This window comes from Tachypleus tridentatus, chromosome 3 (assembly GCF_004210375.1).
Source record: "Tachypleus tridentatus isolate NWPU-2018 chromosome 3, ASM421037v1, whole genome shotgun sequence".
Classification (NCBI taxonomy): Eukaryota; Metazoa; Arthropoda; class Merostomata; order Xiphosura; family Limulidae; genus Tachypleus; species Tachypleus tridentatus.
Genome location: NC_134827.1, coordinates 75,248,514 through 75,266,435, shown reverse-complemented (window position 1 = coordinate 75,266,435; position 17,922 = coordinate 75,248,514). Strand labels below are relative to the sequence as shown.

The 17,922-nt window shown below is 35.6% G+C and overlaps 1 protein-coding gene across 5 annotated transcripts in view; it reads right to left on the bottom strand.

Annotated features, from left to right (window-relative positions):
* LOC143247210 (nuclear hormone receptor E75-like) overlaps positions 1-17,922 on the bottom strand; it is a 76,793-nt gene that overhangs the window by 15,744 nt on the left and 43,127 nt on the right. The window contains exon 1 of one of the 5 annotated variants that reach the window (XM_076494890.1): positions 12,310-12,845. The exons of 3 other annotated variants lie outside the window; for them this stretch is intronic. In XM_076494890.1, coding sequence (XP_076351005.1) covers positions 12,310-12,373 — 64 coding nt within the window. In that variant the 5' untranslated portion in view covers positions 12,374-12,845. Of the gene's footprint in view, positions 1-12,309; positions 12,846-17,922 lie in introns of those variants that run through there. One more of the 5 variants, XM_076494887.1, reaches the window with a different exon arrangement.

Below are 17,922 nucleotides of genomic sequence, written 5' to 3'. Positions count from 1 at the left end.
GGCCGAAAATTTCGATACCAACGAGTTACACAACCGATTATTCAATGCAATCTAATCATTATAAGGTTTTGTTTCATAACACTGCATACTTTTAGATAGACCGATATAGTATATTTATTATATTAAATACCATGAGTCAATTGTAAATACACACAATCTTACCATGCTCTGTGTATATATATATATATATATCTTAAGATTTGGTTATTTCATATACTTAAAAGAAAATAGGTATTCCATTTTTCGTTCTAGATTTTCCTGAAATTCTGTCAAATCCACCAAGTACAATTTTGTGACAGTTTAAATACGTTCAGTCTCCATTGTCCTTTCTGCCTCTCTTCTGTTTTTTTCTTTAGAGTAAAAATATAAATTTTATTAATATTCTTTCTATTGAACTTAGGCCTATTAATTATTAATGATGTGTTGTATTTTTTCTATTCATTTATAGTACCAGTACTATTTGTTATTACTCCTTTTCGCCAAATTATCAGTTTTCTGAACTACAACGATTTTTTTGTTTTCCCTTCTTCAGCTGTTGCCATGGTAACCTGGGAAACAGGACACTACACTGAGAATCGGGAATCGTAAACAGCGTTGCGATTAAGTTACTCGGCAGTTTAATATAGGGCTGATGTTTCGTTTACATTTGTTTGGCGATATGTCGCTTCTTTTCTTTTTTATACTTTTTGTTTGATAACTACATTAACTTCTCAACAAGACAACGTTTAAGTTGTCGTAGGCAAACTCGATTAATAGATAGTCAGCATTCTCCAAGATGCTAATTGTAAACGAAGTTAACGCTAGAGAAAAAGAGAGGAAAACATCCCCTTCTGTTTTGATAAATAAAATGTACGTTGCGACACACAAACGTTCATGTTTCTCCCAACCTTTATTCTTAGCAAATAAATATTGTAATCCTTGGGGGTATTTTTTGGGGTGAAGAGGGACATAGTTATAATGCAGACAGAAAAAGGGTGAACATTCGAAAAATGAAAGCACATTTATTATAATATGATATGTAAGTAGTTACACACAAAGCTGGGCTGTATCGAAACTCGGTGTTTAGCGTTGTAAGTCTTCAAACTTACTGCTAAGTTACTAGGGAACAAAACACGAGAAAAATACTTCACACTCATTAATTACTAAAGAAATAAACAGATTTTTTCCCAGCTCTTTGAGAATTTCGTGTAAACGTTTGAAGTTCAGACAAACTGTTTTTTATTACATACGAACTTGACTTCCATGGATTAAAAATCGGAGACATTATCCCAGAAACAACGTGATAAAATGAAACACCCATTGTAGACAGAAGAGGAACGTCTAGTACACGTTGCAGTGGACCTACCTGGGAATTTCTACTCACCATTCATTCTAAGTAAATAATATTTCTTCCCTTGGGTTGATCTGTTTGTTACGGGCTTCTGGAATTCCGTGTTTCTCTTGGTTTACTAACCCAGTCTAACAAAGACAAGGAAATAAAAAGTCCAGCGTAACATTGGCTGTAGAAGTGGCTGAACCGAATACTTTTTGACCAGTGTTTATATAACAAATTATTTCTTTCTTCAGTTAACAACGTCGTTAAAGGCAATGTTCTGTTATGGTTTGGCGTCCTCTAGCGGCCAAGTGAAACAAATATCATCGTTGTCTTTTAAGTTTTGGTTTACCACTTCTATCTTGTATGTTTCCCGCTAGTACAGCAGTAAGTCTACGGATTTACAACGCTAAAATCAGGGATTCGATTCTCCTCGGTGGACTCAGCAGATAACCCGAGGTGGCTTTGCTAAATCGAAACACCCACTCTATCTTGTATAAAATCAGGGATTCGATTCTCCTCGGTGGACTCAGCAGATAACCCGAGGTGGCTTTGCTAAATCGAAACACCCACTCTATCTTGTATAAAATCAGGGATTCGATTCTCCTCGGTGGACTCAGCAGATAACCCGAGGTGGCTTTGCTAAATCGAAACACCCACTCTATCTTGTATAAAATCAGGGATTCGATTCTCCTCGGTGGACTCAGCAGATGTGGCTTTGCTAAATCGAAACACCCACTCTATCTTGTATAAAATCAGGGATTCGATTCTCCTCGGTGGACTCAGCAGATAACCCGAGGTGGCTTTGCTAAATCGAAACACCCACTCTATCTTGTATAAAATCAGGGATTCGATTCTCCTCGGTGGACTCAGCAGATGTGGCTTTGCTAAATCGAAACACCCACTCTATCTTGTATAAAATCAGGGATTCGATTCTCCTCGGTGGACTCAGCAGATAACCCGAGGTGGCTTTGCTAAATCGAAACACTCACTCTATCTTGTATAAAATCATACTTCTAGTGAACTCTCTAAACACTGCGAATATTGTCCAACAACCAGTAACATCCCTAATAATATAGCGCTCAAGTTAATGGTTGTTATCTAGTGGGTGTGATGATGACATGACGCTACTGGGTAGATGTTTTTCTCGCGGGGTGGAAGGGCTTCTGGATGAGCTCAATGGCCACGTGTTCGGGACCAGGCCAGACCACACTGTATGATGGACTTCGACTGTGGTCAACCAGCCGAAAGAGAGGGTGAACGCTACTCTGTTGCTGCTGCCTAAATAAGACACACCACATGATGGAAATTATGTCTCACGGTCATCTGAATTGGCAAAGACCATCTTGCAAGGCACTGTGAGAGGAAAGAAAAGATAAACCGAATAAGACAACAAATGAGTGGACAAGTATGGAGCTCATCAACTCCCAGAGGAAAGATCGGGAGAGACAGAGAATGCTGGTTGCAATGTTGTGAGTAGTGCGTACCTCTAGCGACTTTAGAGGGTCAAGAAACAAAGTGAAGTGAAGCTAACAGGTTTCCCAGCAGGAAGTTTACGGTCTTAAAATTATAAATCCTGAGGTTCGATTCCTTGCAGCGAACAGGGCTTTACACTAAGTCTGTTCTTTAATTTCAGAATTTCTTATATTTTAACAAGATTTTATTAGATGTACGTTACGCTCTATGATAAAATGGAAATATTCTCATGTTGTGTAAGCGTTTGTCATTAACTCTAATTAATTTCCCGAACCAACACACTAACTGGAACAACAACAAATATTTTTCTAATAAAAATAATAGTTACACCGTGACATAAGCTAGCCTCGGTGACGTGTCTATCCTCGTAATTGTAAACAAATACAAACAGTGAAAAGAACAACCTCCAGTTATTATACTGCAGAAAGGAAATTCAACGCTATGATATACAACTATAAATTATTCACGCGATACACATAATTTCCAATTCTTTGCTTATATATATATATATATATATATACATATAGTAAAACGTGGTCTATTACCCTGTAGGACTTTCGAACTTTGACTCTCATTGAAGATGTGACAATATGTTCTGTTTAAATAAAAATGCTTTATTTTAACTATCCAATAAAGCTCCAACTCCGAGTGTTTTCAGGTATTGTTACTTGTTTTAAATCACCAATTTGGGGGCCTTTTAACGATCAATATTAAAAGTATTTTTTTCAGTGAAGTAATATCATAGAAAATGAGTTCGCGAAGTGTAATGGAAACATTAACGGGTTTGATCATTCACGCTTAGGTAATAATATCTAGTGGGGTTGCTTATACAAATTTATCAAATATGAAAAACAAATTTGTGTAACAACGAAATGTTCCTAACAAAGTAATAGTTTTCAAATTACCAGACAAGATGCAACTGTATCATCTCTTTATGTTTAGAATGGGTAGAATGAATGGTGGTTAGCTATAACTATGCGTCACGGACGTCTTCATTCTGCCTTATAGTAGAGGGGGAGTGCGTTCTTTATAAGATGGGACCAACGTAGAAAAGAAGTAATCAATAAAAGCACCATATAGAGCCATTGTATGCGTACCTAATGAATACAGTAAATGCGCATACCACTATAAATATATTATATTATATGGAATCATATTGACGACAGCATACAGTGGCAGATTTAAGGTTGTTGTGTCCAGAGGCTAATAATTTTTGTGGACCCTACATTCCATGTAATTTTACATAGAATATAATTATCACTGGGTCTCCATTGAGACCATGGGTCCTGGGGCTGAGCCCCCTTCTAGCCTCTTCCTAAATACGCTGCTGTCACTATATTAAGCTGGATGATCACGATTGCATATCATGTAATTCTTACTTAGCTGTCTAATGTGAACGGCGCTTATACGATGATATTTTCTACAGAGGTTAAAGGATCGAATAACTCTATAGAGGGAAGGAAAGTGAAATAACCCTTTTTCAAAACTGTAATGTTAACTGTTTACAACATTATACTGATTTCAGGAAGCCAACGAACGGGAAGACCTTTTCTTCCTTTGTTCAATGACAGTAGAAGTGTTACACCTAATCATCCTCTAGCTTTGGCCGCTACAGCACCGCTCCCAGAAGTGTGCAAACAAACTCTACACATTCCCACAAGTTCCGGATCAAATTAATTAATTTTTGTGAAAGAAGACTTCTCAGAGATAAGTTAAGCATTTATTTCGTAATAATACACAAGATATTTCACGTCTCTTTATATGCAAGTTTCTAGAACTTAGCAGTGTCATGATGACCCGATTAACCAGCAATAATACCGACTTTTACGTTTAAATGCAGAAGTACAACAGTAAGTTCTGCCCATTGCGAGTATCTCGCCTAGATTTTTAGGGTCGTAATCAGTCACGCTTATCATTCAGCCACTGAAGAGATTTATTTATTTTTGAATTTCGCTCAAAGCTACACGAGGGCTATTCGCACTAGCCGTACTTAATTTAGCAGTGTAAGACTAGAGATAAGACAGCTAGTCATCACCACCCACCGTTATCTCTTGGGCTACTCTTTTACCGAAAATAGTGGGATTGACGATACATTATAACGCTCTTACGGCTGAAAATATTTGGTGTAACAGGGATATAAACCCTCAACTCTCCGATTACGAGTCAAGCGCCTTAACTACCTGGCTATACCGGGCCAGGTGTATTCTTCAATAAAATCTTAGATATGTCAAACTATAGGTACCTCAATATAGTAGTAGCGTCCTAGTAACAGTACCAAACGTTGTATTTTAGTATTTATAATGGTGAAAGTAACACAACCAAACGTTGTATTTTAGTGTTTTAATAGTGAAAGTAACAGTACCAAACGTTGTATTGTAGTATTCTAGTAGTGAAAGTAATAGTACCAAACATTGTATTTTAGTATTCTAGTGGCGAATGTAACAGTACCAAACATTGTATTTTAGTATTTCTAATGCTGAATGAAAGTGACAATTTTACACGTTGTATTTATTATTTCTAATGGTGAATGAAAGTGACAGTTCTAAATGTTGTATTTTAGTATTTCTCATGGTGACAATAATACTACTAAACGTTGTATTTTAGTATTTTTAACGGTGAAAGTGAAACTTCTAAACGCTGTATTTTAGTATTTCTAATGGTGATAATAATATTACTAAACGTTTTATTTTAGTATTTTTCACGGTGGAAGTGATAGTAATAAACGTTGTATTTTAGTATTTGTAATGGAGAAAGTGACAGTACCAAACGTTGTATTTTAGTATTTGTAATGGTGAAAGTGACAGTACTTAACGTTGTATTTTAATATTTTTCACGATAGAAGTGACGTTTGTGAACATTAACGTCATCAAAAGTTTGTTAAATAAACCTGATGAGAAAACTTAACTTCCTTTTTTTAAGTTCACATTTAACATTCCACCACTTAGTGGGAAAACCGCCTTTTTAGTTCAGTGAACCAGCTTAAAGTTTTCTAGCTGTATCATTAAACCTATTCACAAACAAGATGTTCGAGTTGCTTTGGTTTGATTGGTTGCTTGAGGAAGAGCACGCTAGTAGGCTCTGGAGGATATTCACCTCAGAGATAGGCAGATAAGCAGACGGACAGACCGAAAGAGATAGGTAAGTGATAAACACAAAAATAGAAACAGATACTGCCAAACGATGCGCCAGAATGTGGGTTCTACCGTACAACTTCGGTGCAAATACGGCGAAGTTCACTCACCCTATGGGGGTGAAAGCGAGTAAAACATTTGTGGTCATTATGCTAAGCAGAATTCTGGGATAAACGACCTTTGAAAGCGATACACCTTCTGTTCTATTGGAAGTAGAAGCAAAAACAGTCAAAGAGAACCACTCACTGTTCAAAGTGAGCGATCAGTATTTGTTTTGTATATATATTCCGTAGATCTATTGTTGACAGATAACGTTTTAAATGTTCCCTGTGACTTCTTTTACGTAAGAGATATTTTCAGACAAAGTGATAAAATAATTGAGAATCATGTAACGTAGCAAAATTGAAGAAATATACACATACAGGTGTAACGTCTAGTTGAAGAAATATACACGTGTGTAACATACAGGTGTAAATTTTAGCTGAAGAAATATACACGTGTGTAACATACAGGTGTAACATCCAGCTGAAGAAATATACACGTGTGTAACATACAGGTGTAACGTCTAGCTGAAGAAATATACACGTGTGTAACATACAGGTGTAACGTCTAGCTGAAGAAATATACACGTGTGTAACATACAGGTGTAACGTCTAGCTGAAGAAATATACACGTGTGTAACATCCAGCTGAAGAAATATACACGTGTGTAACATACACTTGAGGAGTGGATCAATGTTCTTTGCTAAAGATATATTGTGCTCTTGTTCGATTAAAACTCAACTGTGTATGGATCACTGGTCTGTGGCTCTGCCAGGACCTCGGCCTTAAAAATGCTGGATCCCATTCATCATTACGGACTTTGGCTCTGCACTTCCCCAGTTCAGAGCTTATACAGAGTCTCGCGAACCTTCTTTACACCTCTGCTGTTTGCAACTGTCTTTACTGTATGCTTCGAAACTTCGTTCCATCCAGCTGAAGAAATATACATGTGTGTAACGTACAAGTGTAACATCTAACTGACGAAATTTGTATGCCTAATATCTAATATATATATATATATACGTAACACAGAGGGGTAACACATAGGGGTAACATTCAACTAAAGAACATGAGCAAGTAACATAAAGACGAGTTGAAGAAATATAAATGGGTAGCTTCAGGGGATAACATTAATGTCAAGAAATATAAATCTCAGCTGAACAAAACACCTCACGCACAATTTACAGATCTGTTATAAAAAAATAAGTAAAGAAATGTGTGTTGATTTTACACGTTAACTGGTTACACATATATCTATATTAGAATTAAAGTACAATAATTTTGAACTTCTACAGACGAAATAACACTGAAGGTACTAATACGAAGCACGTGAAACTATCTTTACTTTGTCATCTGGTGTCAACAGTATTTGGCTATCTTGCCGTTAGAAGTCAGATCAGGTCAGCGGCTCTAAACTTTATGCCCTTAACATTCCTGAGGTTATTGCCATACTTTCCTTCTGATAAAGGAGTACCATAGGTTACTGCACTAGCACGAGCCAAAATGGCATTGGGTCGCGCATTTCCTGTGTACAGCCGGTTTCGCAGCATGTGGAGTCTAATCTCGAACTCAGGTAAAGGTCAGGCAGTGAAAGCTTTCGTTAGCACGAGGACAACGTCAATGTCACACACACACGTCACACCCGGATATGTACGTCAAAGGGGAAACTAGGAGAAGGAAGAGGGGGGGGGTCATATGAAAATATGTCTCTCAACCTTGCTATATATGTTTTACTCCTCTGACTATGCTGTCAGGATTTATGAAGTGTTATTTTACATAAATTAGCTGTTACAGGTATCTTTGTTAGCAAACATCATACTTGTAGGTTTAAAAGCATAACAACAGAATTGGAGAAATATTGTTAAACAAGATACTAAGTACCGATAAAAGAAAGATACTGAGTTGTAAACTAGTGATATACCGACAAAAGAACCCAAACAACAACGATAGTGATCTTAAAATCTTAATAGTGAAGGTGATAAAATTTAAACTTGGTAAACATGTACAAATAAAAATCTTGGGTAGTAGTTTATAAACACAAATATGCAGTAGATAGTTAACTAAAGACGTATTTATTATAAAATAAAATATTACTGTGAGTTTCGACTAGGAACACGGGTGTTAAGCCTTGTTACAAGCGTACAAAAAACGCCAACATGCTCTCGTGTGTATAACAGGTAGATCTGGACTTGAAATGGCGTTTTTATTTCAAGTCTGTTCCTTTTTTTTTTTTTGTCACAATACAGCCAACTCAAATTTTAAATTCAATTCTCTAGGTAGAAGCAGTTACACAACTCAGCCGATAACAGTTTCATTGAAACACGTCACTGTTGACGTTTGTTGTTTTAAGAATCAGTTTTGGAGAGGTCACACGACGTGTGCAAAGCATGTAGTTTCTTGGTGAATCTGGGGACATACTCCCCTCAGAAAAGTTTGAAAAAAACTCATTTGCGCCAAACAAATAAAACAAAAACAAACAGGGCTCTGTGAAAATACACCCAAGTGATTAATGGATATAAGACACGCCTGTAATGAATATTGTGTTCCTTGTAATTAGTATAGACAAAAAGAGAAAATATAAGAAAAGTGTGACTGTAGAAAATAATTGTTTAATAATAGACGTCAGCTACACTGGTTCTTGAATATAAGTCTGTCTATAATCCTGTAGCAGGGAGAAGATATTGTAAACAATACTGGCTTAGTACCTGTAAACAGTATCGATTAGGTATATTGTTAAAATAACATTCAACAAAAGAAAATTTATTGTGATAAATATCACACTAGACAGCAAATGATTTCTTCTTTTACTATATTCTTAAATCATGAGGTATGGATGTCATCTAATAATGAACAAATTAAATAGACTGTGACTCTCCTATTAAACAAACAAATTCTTCTGAACTCCTTTCTTACGTCTAGACCAAAGTTTAGGAAGATATTAGACCCCATAATAGTGTGAATAACAAGAAAGTTGGGTTGGTTTGAATTTGAGTAAAACTCGTGGATGGATATCAAGCGTCAACACTCCTTCTAGTTTACCAGAGATAAATTAGAGTGAAGGCAGCTAGTTATCATCACCCACCGCAAACTCTTGGGCTACTTTTTTAAATAACGAACAGGGGCGAGTCCGTCACTTACTCCAAGACTGAAAGAACGAACGTGTTCGATGACGAGGATTCGGACCCGCGACACTCAGATTGCGAACCAAGCACCTTAACCACGTGGTTAAAGTTATCACCATTCTCCTTAGCTAAAATGGACTGGCTATCTAGGTACTACAATTTATGGAAAAGAAGAGAAAAATTACGAAACTGAATCTGGAATTAACTAGATAGGAATCAACTTCATTAACGAAGTGATGTGGCCTTGAATCATAAACGTGATGTTACGCATGACAACTGTCAGCCAATCGGGTTTTTCAGGTTAGAATACTCCATTTCATTAGTCGTGTGACCTCGGAATTTTCTCAAGAGTATGACGTAACGAAAGTCAACTGCGGACGATGACACAACTTACTGGATGAACATCTGTTAGCTTACAACTTCGTTAAATGTTATCATTTTACACCCACTTACAACAGAAATTCCTTAAAAATCTAGGAAGCTTTTCTATTGTTTTTCTTCTCTAATATTAGACAAATAATTTAACATTCAATCATAAGAAGGTTTATTATAACTAAACTAAAACTAAAATCAAGATTAACTTGTGACCGATTAGGAATACTTTTATATCGAGAATCAACAGCTTGAAAATTCACGCGATCTGAAGACTTAATAATCAACGTGATATGGATTTTGAAGTCCAATAATTAACCGCAACTCGGGTTTTTGGAAAACAAATAATTAACGTTACAAGGGATTAAAAGTCCAATAATTAATTGTTTCGACTTCTGTGATGCAGCGGTTGTTTGAGAATTCACACCGCTAGAAACCAGGTTTAAATACCCGTGGTGGCCACAGCACATTTAGTCTATAGAGTAGCTTTTTGCTTAACTTTGAACAAATGAAAAAATAATAATCGCCGCATAGCTTCTGAAGCACAATAACCAACGTGAAGATCCACAAAGGATGGTGAAGATGAACATTAAAACTGATGTTATATACAATGTAATAAAATTTACTGTGTAGATGAACATTGAAACGAAACGGATTTTATATATATAGTAATAAACAATGACATGTAAGTGAACATTGAAACAGAAGTTACATATATTGTTTTAAACACTATTATGTAGGTGAACATTAAAACTGGTGTCATATATACTGTAATAAACACAAAGATGTGGGTGAGCATTAAAACTGACATTATATACATTGTAATAAACATTGAAACTGATGTTATTTATATTTTAATAAACACTAAAATGTAAATGAATATTAAAATTGATATTATATATATAGCAATGAAACTAAGATGGAGGTGAACATTAAAATTGATGTTACATATATTGTAATAAACAGTAACATGTATGTGAAGATTAAAAGTGAAGTTATATACTGTGTAACAAACACTGACATGTAAGTAATTATTAAAACTGAGGTCATATACTGTAATAAACAAAAATATGTAGGTGAAATTTAAAAATGTTATATATATTTTGTAATAAACACAAATATGTAGGTGAAAATTAAACAGATGTTATATACATGTATAGTAAAAACACTAATACGTAGTTGAAAATTAAAACAGATGTTATATATATTGTAATAAACATTAACATGAAGGTGAATATTGAAACTGAAGTTATACATATAGTAAGAATCTATATCATGTAGGTAGTCATTAAAACTGATTTATATATATAGTAATAAACACTAAGATGTAGGTAGACATTAAAACTGATGTTACATATTTTGTAATAAAGAATAACACGAAGGTGAACTTTAAAACTGATGTTATAAAAATTGTAATAAACAGTAACATTTAGGTGAACATTAAAACTGGCGTTATATATATATATATATATATATATATAACATTGTAATAAACATTAACAGTTAGATAAATATAAAAACTGATGTTGTATAAAATGTGATAAAAACTAAGACGTACCTGAACATTAAAATGAGTGTTATATATACTGTAATAAACCTAACATGTAGGTGAACATGAAAACTGATGTTAACTATATGGTAATAAACACTAACACTTGGATGAACATTAAAAGTGATTTATATTACTGTTTTTGAAGTTACACGATTTGTTTATTTTGTTTCGACAAAACTAAACATCAACTAAAACCTGTGGCATGTAACTTTCACAAATCTAAACATCAACTAAAACCTGTGGTATGTAACTTTCACAAAACTAAACATCAACTAAAACCTGTGGTATGTAACTTTCACAAAACTAAACATCAACTAAAACCTGTGGTATGTAACTTTCACAAATCTAAACATCAACTAAAACCTGTGGTATGTAACTTTCACAAATCTAAACATCAACTAAAACCTGTGGTATGTAACTTTCACAAAACTAAACATCAACTAAAACCTGTGGTATGTAACTTTCACTTTACTGTTAAAATATTTCTTTTGTAAAATTTCATTGCTGCCACATTTGATTTATAAATGTTGTCGAACATTTTATCTGTAAAAGTTTTATTCTATCGTGTGTTAGGTTTAGGAGCCAGAATATAAAAAAAAAGCGATAACATTTGGAAGGTTATGTAATCATATACCATAAGATAAAAGATATTAGAGGTCGGGTTTATTGTCTTCATTGAGCTATTTTCACCATACAGCTCTAACAACGTTAATTCCTTCAAGTCACAGAACTCCCGCCCCATGCTTGCTTTTCGTACATTCCCGTGCTACGCAAGCGCATTCTCCTACTTTCTTCTAGAAATATGGTGCGGTCGTTCACCCTGGTGGACGACTTTCTCTTCTACTGGTTACCTACACACACACATTATTTGCTCAGGTCACACACCGAGCTGGCAGGCAACAGATAAATAAAAGTTTAAAAATAAACTTGTTGATATTATTTAACTCTGGTTTTCTCTAAAATGTATATAAAGGTGGATTTTTCTTTTTTATAATTCATTCTTTGCTATTGGCATCCAAATACAGTAGACATAATGCTGCTTGTATAATGTTAAGCCTAATAGCTCAGTAGCTTATGATAGAGAATACCAAATGTTTCTTTAATAAATATATAATAAAGCTGGTTCAAAGATAACACGATTAACCACATCTTTGTGAAAACTGGATTTTTCACTCAGTCAGTCAAAACTTACCTTTTTATGAACAAGCACGTGATATGAAGGTATTGTGGTACCGAACAATCATGACTGATTTAAAGGGTTACTTGCATGCAGTCAACCCTAATTTTGAATCGATATACTTACTAGAAGGAATGAAAATAACCAAAAGCACCCACTGCAGCCCTTCGAGTTTCTCTCGTCTGATCATTTAGCGGGATTTGGTCGTCAGTCTTATAATGCATCCACAATCACAAAGAATGGAGGACATTTCTTTCCATGGCCAGGCGGTTAGGGCACTGGACTCGTAATTTGAGGATCGCGGGTTCGAATCCCCGTTACAGTAAACATGTTCGACCTTTCAGCCGTGGAAACGTTATAATGTTTCCGTCAATTTCATTATTCGTTGGTAAAACAGTAGCCTAAGAGTTGGCAGTGAGTGACACTACTAAATTAGGAGCGGCTAGCGCATATAGCCCTCGTGTAGTTCATATAGCCCTCGTGTAGTTCTGTGCGAAATTAAAAGATTTTTCGACAGTGAACTTCGGACCGTAAATCCTCGAAGCACTAAGTAGTAACGACTCGAAAGTCTTATTCACATCTTATCTACTGTAAGATCTGTACCCTTATCAGCAGTGCCGTTATTTAAGCATCTAACAGACTCGTGAAATCACAATTCACGGTGTGAACAGTTGTCAGAATTTTTACTTTTCGCAATAGTTATTCTATTCTGGTATGTCTGCTCTAAAACTGATGTACTGTAATTTCTTATTGGCAAGTTGTTCTAACATGTGACTCTTCTATTTGTATAAAGAAGTAGGCTTACGTAGAAGTAAACAAAGGCCTGGATTACATGTTATTCTTATTGCTTAGTTTTTAATTAACTCACCTCTACTCACAAGGTCTGGCAGACTGTCAAGTTAGGTAGAGAAAACAGCTAGTTTATATGTATCTTGTCAATAAACATGTATTCCATTTTTAACCTCTGCAACTGCGAGACTCCTATATTGAAATACTACTGGAACATATATATACTGAGAGATGACTGATTAATATTTTAATAAGCATAAGCAATTGCACAGTTATATATATACACACAATTGTGAATCACTTAGGTAACACCGTAACGTTGAATATATGCCTGGTGGTTTTCGAATTTCATTTCAAATTAACAAGTGATTTGGTGTTTATGGCACTCGAATCCGATCACAGAATATGTCTGTCCTTTCAACCTTGAGGGCATTTTAACGGTTGGTTAATCCTACTATTCGTTGGTTAAAGAGGTGGTGTTGATTAAATGCCTTTACTCTAGTCTATCGCTTTAAAATTAGCTCGGAAAGTCAACAAAGACGCAAAGAAATTAACGAAACATCCGCCAAACAAACACAGCTGGTGACGTCAGCTGTAGAAACTGAGAACTGTAAACACGACTCCTGCTGATGTTACGCACCTATTAACAGCGTTTCGAGATTGCTACTAACAATAAGAAAAGTAACGTTCAGAAGTTTCTGTAAAAATTTCCTTGTAAACACCATTCAGTACTTCTGTTCCGCGAGCCCTTAACCACACGGTATTCTAAAAATGGACATGGGTCAGACTGGTGGTTGCAGACTACACCATCGCAGGAAAAGCTCGAATCAGAAGCAGAGAAGTGTTTAGATCAATAATGAGATTCTCAAAAACAGAGTAGAGGTACTTAGATGAGTAAAGTAGGCCAGTTTTTGAAAAAAAATGTTCGTGTAAATAAAAAACGACAAAGCAGCTCAAATAAGTGCCGGTACTAGTACCTCCTTAAAAAATAAGTGCTAGTGCTCAGCACTGGTAAAATTTTACGCCTGGTTTAGATTGAGCATGTTTTATACAAAATAAGAGGGTATTCTCAATAGCCGCAGCACTTGAAATTCTTTTAGGCAGGATTAATGTACATTAATATACGAGACCTTTCTAACTTCGGCATAGCGGCTCATAGATCCGTCATAACTTCACCGATCTGAGATCTAATTACAATGCAGGACTCAGGAGGTCAAACTCTTTCGTCAAACTCAATATCTCATACATTAATTTACTCTAATTCGGTCTAAAAATTTTCAATTTGAAGGTAGGCTGGTAAAGATCCTGATGAATAATACATGTAATACGGGTATACGTGTTCCCTTTCACTTTGTGTTTCCGGAGCTCAAAAACTAAAAACCTTAACCCGGATACTAAACAAACACTTTTACTTCCTTCAACTTAATGATCGACTAAAATTCATTTTTCTTCCCGGCAAGGTCAGGTGGTTAAGGCGCTTGACTTGTAATCTGAGGGTCGCGGATTCGAATCCCCGTCACACCAAATATTCTAGCCCTTTCAGCCGTGGAAGCGTTATAATGTGATGGTCAGTCCCACTATTTTGTAAAAGAGTAGCCCAAGAGTTGGCGGTGGGTGGTGATGACTAGCTGTCTTCTCTCTAGCCTTATACTGCTAAATTAAGGACGGCTAGCGCAGGTAGCCATCGTGTAGCTTTGCGCGAAATTGAAAAAAAAAACCACAAATAAATTCATTTTTACGAAAGTTTCCGCCGTTTCTTTCAGAGAAAAAATAAAACTTTGCATTCAACTTAGTTCATGCTAAAGTAAACTTTAAGTCGACACTAGGCGGATGTCAAACTTGCGATAACAAGGTTTACTAAACATGCAGGAAGCTGACAAATTTTCCGACAACCAAAAGCTGTTCAGAATCACTAAACCCCTCAACAGGAGCCCTCCAGTGGCACAGCGGTATGTCTGCGGATTCACATCATTGAAAACCGTGTTTCGATACCCGTGGTGGACATAGCACAGATAGCCCATTGTGTAGCTGTGTGCTTAATTTAAAACAAACAAACAAACCCTCAACAGGAAACTTTATTTACCTAATCCAATGTCGAAAATACAGTTTCCAATATGTAGGTCAAACCAAAACAAAGTATAGAGGAAAGTTTTAATCACCACAGATCAACAATAAAAAGAAACAAAGAACTTCCGGTCAAAAAACACTTTAACATCCGGACACTCTCCTAAAAACATCAAACTGACGGGTATAGAAAATAGAGACAAATATTACATCTAAGAGGGAAATTTAAGAAGTTAACTGGGTAACACTGTTAAATTCTGTAACAGTAAACTGTATCAGTCCCGAACCTGGGACTGTTGACCATCGTATGTCTCTGAAGAGATTTTCAAAACTAAATTCATAATTACACTTAGTCTACGTTGTTAATATTATCTTCAGGTTCTCTATAATAGTGTAATTAACTATAAACTGCGTCACATTATTTTATCTATTTCTTACCACCTTTTGTCGTTATTTTAATGTTCAATTTAACCTTATAACTGTTATCTAACTTTGGTCTTTTACGTCCTTTACACATCTCTTTGGCACAAACTAAATCTTACACAAACAACTCTAGGTTATGATTGGCTAGTTAATCAAGGCCAACTCATATTGAACATCCGGCTTATATGACTTCGACATCCGTGCCTGTATATTTCATTACGCTTATTAAATGTAACCCTTTATTCTCCTGAAGAAAATCAGTGAATTATTAGAAACCACTCGAGTTTTGGGACTCGTTTGAAAAACTATCACAACTTTTGTATGTGATACTGTGTGTTAACTTCTTGACCAGAACTTAGAGACAGATGGCTAAGTGAATTAGATTTATAGATTGGTGACTAAGACGGCTAAGTAAATTAGATGTATAAAACTCGAGACTGGCTAAGACGGCTAAGTGAATTAGATTTATAAATAGATGGCTAAGACGACTAAGTGAATTAGGCTTATAGATAGGTGGCTAAGGGTATTAGATTTATAAACAAATGGCTAAAAAAGCTAGATTTATAGATAAATGACTAGGGTAATTAAGTTTATAGACCGATGCCAACAGAGAATTATATACAGATAAATAAATAAATGAATTAGATTTACAAACAGATGCCAAGAGAGTTAGAATTATAGACAGATGACTGAGGGTGTTAGATTTACATGGCAGATGAAACTGGTGTCAATGACCGACAAACCTCGAAACTCACAACAACAAACACCTTACTTTCACTGTCACGTGATTTACAGACAGAGCTTCCTGGTCCTATCTAACAATGAGAACTTCCCACCGTGACTCTTGCTTGGGTTGGGGGACGAGTTCACTTCCTCGTTTGTGTGGGTATTGTTATCTTACTGACCAATGAATAAAGGTTTTCCTCCAGTGATATTAACGCTCGGGAAGCCAGGTAAGTCCTAATGTTGGACCTTCAAGGTTACAGAGCAAAGTTCAACGAACCTCGGTTTGCAAAATAAACAAGACCTTGGGACGAAGGTGTGAGTGGGCAGTAAGCGGACGACAACTAAATAAAGCATGAACCATTGTTTGTTCTCAAAGTAAGACAAGTCATGTTGTTCAGAAGCGATTTATGTCTCTTTCATATACCTCAAATTTTAAATGTTTTCTTAGAGAGGTGAGAAAACGTATCAAAATGAAATCTGGCTAAAAGGTTCTAACAATTTGTAAACGTGTAACATGAAATCATATAAAGCTCTTCATGATTAACGGAAAGCAGTGGATGAAGTTTAGCCCTCTCCTATCTATCAGTTTCAATGATATACAATAACCCCAAAAGGAAAGTTAAATAGCTTTAAATGTGTAAGATAGTTTATCATGGCTTTCTCTCTACTTTGTGCCATAAAACACCAACTCCCTCTCTACATATATATATATAGTTATGATGTGATGATTAATCCCATTTTTCATTGGTAACATCACCTGTGGCTAGCTTTTCGGTTCCTCTGTATTGCCAACGAAAAGTTGGACTGACTATTTACTTTATAAAGTCCTCATGGCCCAAAAGGTGAGGAAATTCGGGATTCGAATTCGCGACCCGCAGATTACGAGCCGAGTACCTTAAACGATCACATCTGAGAACTACGATTTTGAGCAATATCAGTTCTCGTCAGTCCGACGATAGAGAGAGTCAGTTATTGGAACTTTATATTATCAACTAACAAAACAACACCAATCTTAATGACAATCTATACTGCTCAAACTTGCACTTCTCAGCTAGCAGTCTAATGTTAGCGTATGAAGACAACCGAGAGCCTGTTTCAGCTAGGAGATTGGACAACTTCAAAGGAAGGAGTAAATACTGCTAAACAACATTAATTCTGAGGCATGTTGTTAAATAACCTGTGTTTCGTTCTGCTTTACTTAGTGGTATAATTCTGGTATAACAACAGCGTTCCGGAACAAATTTTTGCAAAATGAACTTCAAGGTACATTCATGCCAATCTGAAGACTCGTGAACTCTTAAGTACATAAGAGATTACATTTGCTTGAATTAGTCTGTATAAAGAAGTGTTCTTAAGGCTAGATGAATAGGTGAAGTTCTGTAACCACATAATACACGATAGCCTGTAAAACTGGTGTTTCCAAATGACTCAGACAACAGGCCATGTCTTTACTGTGAGGTAAAATAACTTTATTTGGCAATAATTATAAACATTTCACAATTTCTTAATAAACACAGGATTGCGTTTTGAAATGCAATTTTGTTTTGTTTTTTGATTTGGAAACATTAATAAAACAAATTCACTATAATTTACCATTACATCTGTTCCTAAGTACGATTATGTTGCAACCAAATGTGAACAGTGGTACTTACTGTATTGTCGTTATAATATGATTGTCTCGAAATCAAATGTGAACAGTGGTACTTATTGCATTGTTGTTATAATATGATTGGGTCA